Raw genomic sequence first — 7,040 nt, forward strand, 5'->3', positions numbered from 1 at the left:
CCCAACTGATTAGCTTAAACCCAACTGGCTATCCTTAACCGAATTTCCTAAATCCTATTGATTTCCTTAACCAGATTTCCCAAACCCAACCAATTTCCCTAACCCAAACCCTAAATATTTCCAATTAGCCTTGCTCAATCCTTTTCCCACAATGAAAAACCAGTTTAGGGTTTATACTAAAAGAACAATTAATATCTAAAACACAAAAACCGAACGAGATTTTGCTAACTCAAGATTATTCAATGCAAACTACAAAACCCCAAAACCCTCTTCACGCGACCAATTTTTTTTTTTTTTTTGTAAAAGGGTAGTTTTTTTTTTTACTTTTATTTGGTTTGAAATGTTTTACATTTACATTATTATAAAGTGACATGGAAAATATTAAAAAAAAAAGGCATTTTTAATTTTAAAAAATACACGTTGTAATGTCATGTCGGACTTCTGTCACGGCTTGAAGTTAACTGATTAACCGTGAAATTTTACAAGTAGTAAATTGGAGAAAAAATCTCATATGTACCACATTGATGAACAAGTTTAAATATTAAGATAAATAATAATTATCTTAATGATAATTAAAATATTTATTTTATGATAATATTAATTATTTTTATGATAATTTTATATATTTTCATTTTCTTAGAAAAAAAAGGTAAAGTTTTCAAAAATTTTCTCACCCTTTCAAGTTTTAATTAAGATTTAAAATTTTATTTGTTTAAAATTCTTTAAAAAATAATAATAAGCGAAGTCAAGAGTGCTCTCTGAGGTTTTCCGAAGAAACAGAGAATACTGTGGTTGAAAAGAAGACGAGTGGTGACTTCAAAAAAGATGGATGAAAGGAGCGAAGTGGCTCTTCTTGAAGAAGAATTAATCAAACTGACGGTGAAAAGCTCTCTAGTCATTCCGTCGAAGAGTCCAATGTTAATATGCTCGGAATGGACAAAGAAAACATATAATCCAGACAGTTTAAGAGCGCAGCTGCGAAGTATCTGGAAAACAAAAAAGAAGTTCGAGATTCTCATTGCTGGACAAAATCTGTTTACGATCTCGTTCGAAGATGAAGAAGACTCAGAACAAATACTGGAAGGTCGGCCATGGCTTTTTCGTAAACAACTAATTATTTTTGATACGTTGACAAAACCGATAGAGGAACAAGATAAAATTAGTTTCTTCTCCGTACTGGGTAAAAGCTGGTCCATGCCTTCCTGAATGCAATAAGAAGGATCTGATGCATGCTATTGGATCCACTTTTGGGGGAGTAATCAAGTTTGAGATAACAGGGGAATTTTGTAGAATCAAAGTCAATCTAGACGTTCAAAAACAATTAAGGAGGGGAGTTTTTGTTTCTCCAAGTGACAAGGAGAAGATATGGCTACCTTTTAAATATGAAAACCTCCCAACTTTCTGCTTTAGCTGTGGGAGAATGGGCCATGGAGTTAAGGAGTGTTCGACAATTTACTGGGAAGACGATCCTAAAGCAGATGACGAGCAACCTTTCTCGGTAGCACTCAAAGCAGAATCTTCCATGGTGGGGAAAGTTTAATTCTTGGGGCAATAAGGAAAAAATCAAAGGAGCAATGCCTGTACATAGGAAGCGAAACGGTGGAAAACGATAATGACCCTTCATCGGAGAAGTCAAACCGGTCCCTACGGTCGAAGCAGGAAGTTATCTCAAAAAAGAACTTTGAAAGACAGATACCGGAGGAAAAGTCGAAACAACTGAGAAATAAAGAACCGAAAATTTTGCCTCAAGACTTGGCGAGGAAAGGTAAGGAAGAGTCACACAAAAAAAAAAGGCACTGGAGAAGATAATCAAAATGCAAATTCTAAAGAGGTGGGCCCTATGATAGAGACTGAGAAGACAGGCATTAATTGGTGTAGTACTGTAGATTTTTCTGGAATAAATCGAAAGGATATTGGGCTTAATCTTTTAGATGAAAGCACTCAAATGGGCCACAAGAAAAAGGGATGGCGTCGACTAGGCCACGGAGAAAGTTGCGACCTCAATATGACTGAAGCAAAACCTGGCAAACGAAAATTCAACTTTGAGGAGGAGATTGCTTTGGGACCAGACGATGTAGAAGGAATAAAAAAAGTAAAAGCTATGGAGGGGAATTAGGAAGAACAGATGATAATAGATTTGAAGCGATCTAATATGGAGGAAGGAGAAGCTTTTCAACAAAATATATCAACAGCTGGCAAATGGCCAGCTGACCGAGATCAATAAAAATCCTAAACTGGAATATCCGAGGACTGGGGAACCCTCGGGCAATCAGGAGGCTTCAACATACGTTGAAGTTATATAAATCCCAGATAGTCTTAATGGAGACAAAACTGAATGATGTTCGAATGGAAAGGCTTCGAAAACGATGTGATTTTCAAAATGGAATTGATATTTCAGCGAATAGTTCACGTGGGGGACTAAGTCTTGCTTGGAATGGAAACGACGTAGTGCAAGTTTATAGTTATTCAAGCAACCATATTGATGTGGAGATCAATGAGATAGAAAATTCGAAGATATGGCACTTCACTGATTTTTATGGTAACCCAAATCAGTCTAGTAGGCAGGAGTCATGGAACTTACTCCGTCATTTGAACAGCAGCCACTCAATGCCATGGTGTGTATGTGGCGATTTCAATGAAATCATGTACGCACATGAAAAAAATGGAGGAGCAGTACGGAACGAAAGGCAAATGGAGAAATTTCGGAAGGTTCTTGAAGAATGTGAACTGTTAGACATGGGATATCGTGGACAAAAATTTACTTGGAAAAGAGGAAACTTTGCGGAAACAAACATAAGGGAACGTTTGGACAGGGGAGTAGCAAAGCGGGAATGGCTGAATTTATTTCCAAATTTTTTGCTACAATATTTACCCCACTCCTTCTCTGATCACTGCCCAATTACCATCCAAACAATGCCAAATGTACCAAGGTATAGGGTCATTCCCTTTAAATTCAAATCATGGTGGATAACGGAACCTTCCTGTGAAGAGGTTATTCAGAAAATGTGGCAAGAGAAGATTGGTAATGCCTTTGATAAACTTGAGCATACACGGGATGGACTACAGAAATGGAGGAAAAACATTAAAAGAGAACGTATCAAGAGGTCAACATTTCTTATAGAAAGACTGAGGAAACTTGAAGAAATGGATCGGGACGACGAGATCATAACAGAGATGATTGATGTGAAACTATAATTAAATTGGGAGATGGAAAAGGAGGAAATGTATTGGGAACAAAGAGCAAGAACAAATTGGCTACGGCAAGGGGATAAAAATACAGCTGTCTTTCATTGCCAAGCATCAAAAAGACGGGGAATAAACAAAATCCAAGAGATGGAAGACAAGGAAGGTACTCTAAAAACTGAAGGCGAAGAAATAGAAGAGATTATAAGAGAATACTTCGCGAAGCTATTTGAAACAAGTGGAGTTGGAGACACAAATCACCTCCTTTCGGGTGTCAAACGAAGTGTTACTGAAAGCATCAATCAGATGTTGACAGAGAGCTACAAAGAAGAGGAAATAAAGGAGGCATTGAATAGTATTAGGGCGACAAAAGCCCCTGGACCAGATGGATTTCCAGCCATTTTCTTTCAAAAATACTGGCACATCGTGCGGTGTGAGGTTAGTGAATTTTGTTTAGATGTTCTCAATAAAGGAAAATCTTTTGACTGTCAAAATCACACGAATATAGTCTTAATACCCATGAACTCCTACCCGAAAAAACCATCAGAATGTAGACCAATTAGTCTCTGTTCAGTTGTATACAAGATAATTTCAAAATCTATAGCCAACAGATTCTAAAAAGTACTGGAACACTGCATCGACCAAGCGCAAAGTGCTTTTATCCTAGGAAGGTTAATTACTGACAATGTCCTTCTCGCCTATGAAATTCTTCATTCTATGCGGAACAAAAGAACAGGAAAAAAAGGTTTAATGGCGCTCAAGATTGACATGAGTAAAGCATATGATCGGGTGGAATGGAATTTTTTGAATCAAATGATGGCCAGAATGGGGTTCGCTAATTCTTGGATACAGCTCATCAAGAAGTGCATCAGTACCGTCTCGTATTCTGTGATGTTTAAACGGAATACCAGGGAAAGTCTTTATCCCAACGCGAGGCTTGCGTCAAGGGGATCCATTGAGTCCATTGTTGTTCCTCATTTGCAGTGAAGGGCTATCTACACTACTTAGACTTGCAAAAAAGGAAGGAGTTTTATAGGGAATTAAGGCAAGTAGGAGAAGCCCACAGATCACTCACCTCCTCTTCGCGGATGATTGCGTTTTATTTGGGGAAGCAACTGGAAAAGGAGCAGAAGCTTTTGAAAAAGTCATCAAAGAATATGAAATCTGTTCAGGGCAATGCATCAATTACAGAAAGTCAAAGGTTTTGCTTTAGCAACAATACCTCGGATATAAGTCGACTATCTATTTCAAACAGGTTGGGGGTTGAATGGTCAAATAATGGTGAAAAATTCCTGGGTTTACCGAATATGATCAGGAGGAAAAAAAGGTCTGCGTTTCAACATCTCAAAGATCGCATAAAAATGAAAATAGATGGCTGGAGTACACGATTTTTGTCTCAGGGAGGAAAAGCAATTTTTATTAAAGCAGTTTTGCAAGCTATTCCAACATATACAATGGGGTGTTTTCTATTACCAAAATCAGTTTGTAAGGATATGGAACAAATTATAGCCAAATTTTGGTGGCAAAAAGGCAAAGGAAAGAGGGGAATACATTGGTGTTCATGGAGCAATCTTTGCGAATTGAAGGAGTTCGGTGGTCTGGGATTTCGTAATTTTGCTAAATTCAATTTGTCACTCCTTGCTAAGCAAGGATGGAGGTTAATTGAAAACCCGAAATCTCTTTTAGCACAAACTTTAAGAGCAAAATATTTTCCAAATTCTGATTTTTTAAATTCAGAGCTAGGAAACTCACCCTCATATACCTTGAAAAGTATTTGGGCAGCAAAGGGACTTTTGAAATCAGGATTAGTTTGGAGGGTTGGTAACGGGCATAACATTAGAATTGAAGCTGATGTGTAGGTTCCAAATGCCGGCAGTCTGCATATAAATCACAGAGTTAGAGAGGAAAATCTGGTGATGGTAGCTAATTTGATCGACAGCAACACTGGCTCATGGAAGGCAGAGTTGATTAAAAGCAACTTTTCTGAAGAAGATGCAAAAAAAATCCTCCAAATTCTGCTTACAAATACCACACACGAGGACTTTTTGGCATAGAGAGGCGAACATACAGGCGAGTATACAGTGAGGAGTGGCTACAAACTACTATTACACGGTAATTTTGCTAATAGCTACAACCAAATGGAAGAGAGGAAATGCTTTACAAAGATGTGGATGAGTGACCTCCCTTCAAAAATAATTATTACAGCCTGGAGAGTCATCTCAAACTATTTACCTACACTAGCTAATCTAAGAATTAAAAGATTGACGAATGAAGCTGCTAGTCCCCGAAGGATTGGAGAATAGAGAACACGTCTTTCGGGACTGTACTGTTACAAAAGAGACTTGGAATCACTTAAGCGTTACATGGCCAGAAAATATATCTCATGCAGAGTTTACAGACTGGTTTACCTGGATTGTTCTCGCTAGTGATGCTGCAGACTGTAAAAAATTTCTCTGTGCCATATGGGCTATCTGGACTGCTAGAAACAATTGGGTTCACGAAAGGAAAAAGCAATCAGGAGAAGAGGTAGCAAAATTTACTCTACAGTATCTACAGGAGCCAAAGGACATCAAGCAAGCACAGGTTATCCCAACAACGAGTAATAGCATCTGGAGACCCCCAGAAAAAGGCTACCACAAAATTAATTTTGATGCAGAAGATGATCACAAAACAAACAAATCATGTACAGGAATCATTGTCTGTGATTATAAAGGAAACGAGATAGCAATAAGATCTACAATCCATGAGACTATACCTTCAGGATTCGAAGTAGAAGCCATTGCATGCTTACAAGCGGTCATTTTGGGCAGAGATCTGGAACTGAAATTTGTTGACATTGAAGGAGATTCCTTAACAGTGATAAAGAAAGCTAAAACCACAAAAAGGGATAAATCAGTTCTTGGGTCCTATATCCGAGATATCAAAGAGATAAGCAAGTTCTTCCACAAAAGTAATTTTCAGCATATCGGCAGATCTGCAAATGAAAGAGCGCACAACTTGGCATCAAAAGGATTGAAAACAGGAGAAAATGCTTCCCTTGATCGAAGATCGGCAGATGAAGAGATTACAGAAGCAGAGATTGACAGAGGATGGCGAGGAAGGATGTGAGCTGTACAAGTGAAAATGAACGAAGAATCAGACTGATGAAAAAGAGTCTTGAGATTTGGAAAAGAAATGGTAGATGAAACTAGAAGATATTTTGAAACTGTCTACCAAGTAAAACTGGCACAAGGATCTGAAAAGGCAATTTTTTAAGTGAGACCAGCTGTCAAAATTGACTGGAGTAAATGTATTGAATTAGGGCTGTTTTTGTCTTTCTTTAGGCTTTTTTATTTTATAATTTTGTCTTCAGTTTATTTAAGCAATAAAATCCAGTCAGTTTATCTAAATAATAATAATAATAATAATAATAAGCCACGCCTTAGTTAAATAAGTCGTCCACTTAAGCTTTAGGTCTTAGACAATGAAATATATAATATATAATATATGATTATATATGATATATTATTTTATTTTTTAAATCAATATAATATAGATAATATTTAAAAATAAAAGATAAACTACACCTATAAAATTATTATAAAAATTAACCATTGTCGTTAAAAATTCTATTAATCACTAACTGATTAGGGAATAACAATCTCTCAACTAAAAACCATGGCCTCCCTTTTGTGCCACTTTCCAACTCACTGTCGCCACAAGTCCCTTTCTTTGAGTTTTTAGGACTCTTCAAAACATGGGCATATTTATTTTATTTTTTATTGTGACTTTTTGGTTATTGGCTCATTGTTGTTGTTGTTCGGGTATGATGATGTGTACAGGACTCCTTTGGTTCATGTTAGTGGCGATGGTTCATG

The 7,040-nt window shown here is 37.1% G+C and overlaps 2 protein-coding genes across 2 annotated transcripts; both read left to right on the plus strand.

Annotated features, from left to right (window-relative positions):
• The first annotated feature begins 2,319 nt into the window (after window positions 1-2,319).
• On the plus strand, window positions 2,320-3,195 carry LOC108477684 (uncharacterized). Its single transcript, XM_017780199.1, has one exon. It carries the CDS (start codon window positions 2,320-2,322, stop codon window positions 3,193-3,195), a length of 876 nt encoding a protein of 291 aa, XP_017635688.1.
• Window positions 3,196-4,271: 1,076 nt separating this feature from the next.
• Window positions 4,272-5,042, plus strand: LOC108477693 (uncharacterized mitochondrial protein AtMg00310-like). The gene has a single exon (XM_017780205.1). The coding sequence runs from the start codon at window positions 4,272-4,274 to the stop codon at window positions 5,040-5,042; it is 771 nt and encodes a 256-aa protein (XP_017635694.1).
• The last annotated feature ends 1,998 nt before the right edge of the window (window positions 5,043-7,040 follow it).

Source organism: Gossypium arboreum, chromosome 7 (genome assembly GCF_025698485.1).
Source record: "Gossypium arboreum isolate Shixiya-1 chromosome 7, ASM2569848v2, whole genome shotgun sequence".
NCBI classification, from domain to species: Eukaryota; Viridiplantae; Streptophyta; class Magnoliopsida; order Malvales; family Malvaceae; genus Gossypium; species Gossypium arboreum.

What these genes read in the sequence shown, in the direction of transcription:
- LOC108477684 (XM_017780199.1), top strand. Translation starts at nt 2,320, where the DNA reads ATGGAGACAAAACTGAATGATGTTCGAATGGAAAGGCTTCGAAAACGA.
- LOC108477693 (XM_017780205.1), top strand. Translation starts at nt 4,272, where the DNA reads ATGATTGCGTTTTATTTGGGGAAGCAACTGGAAAAGGAGCAGAAGCTT.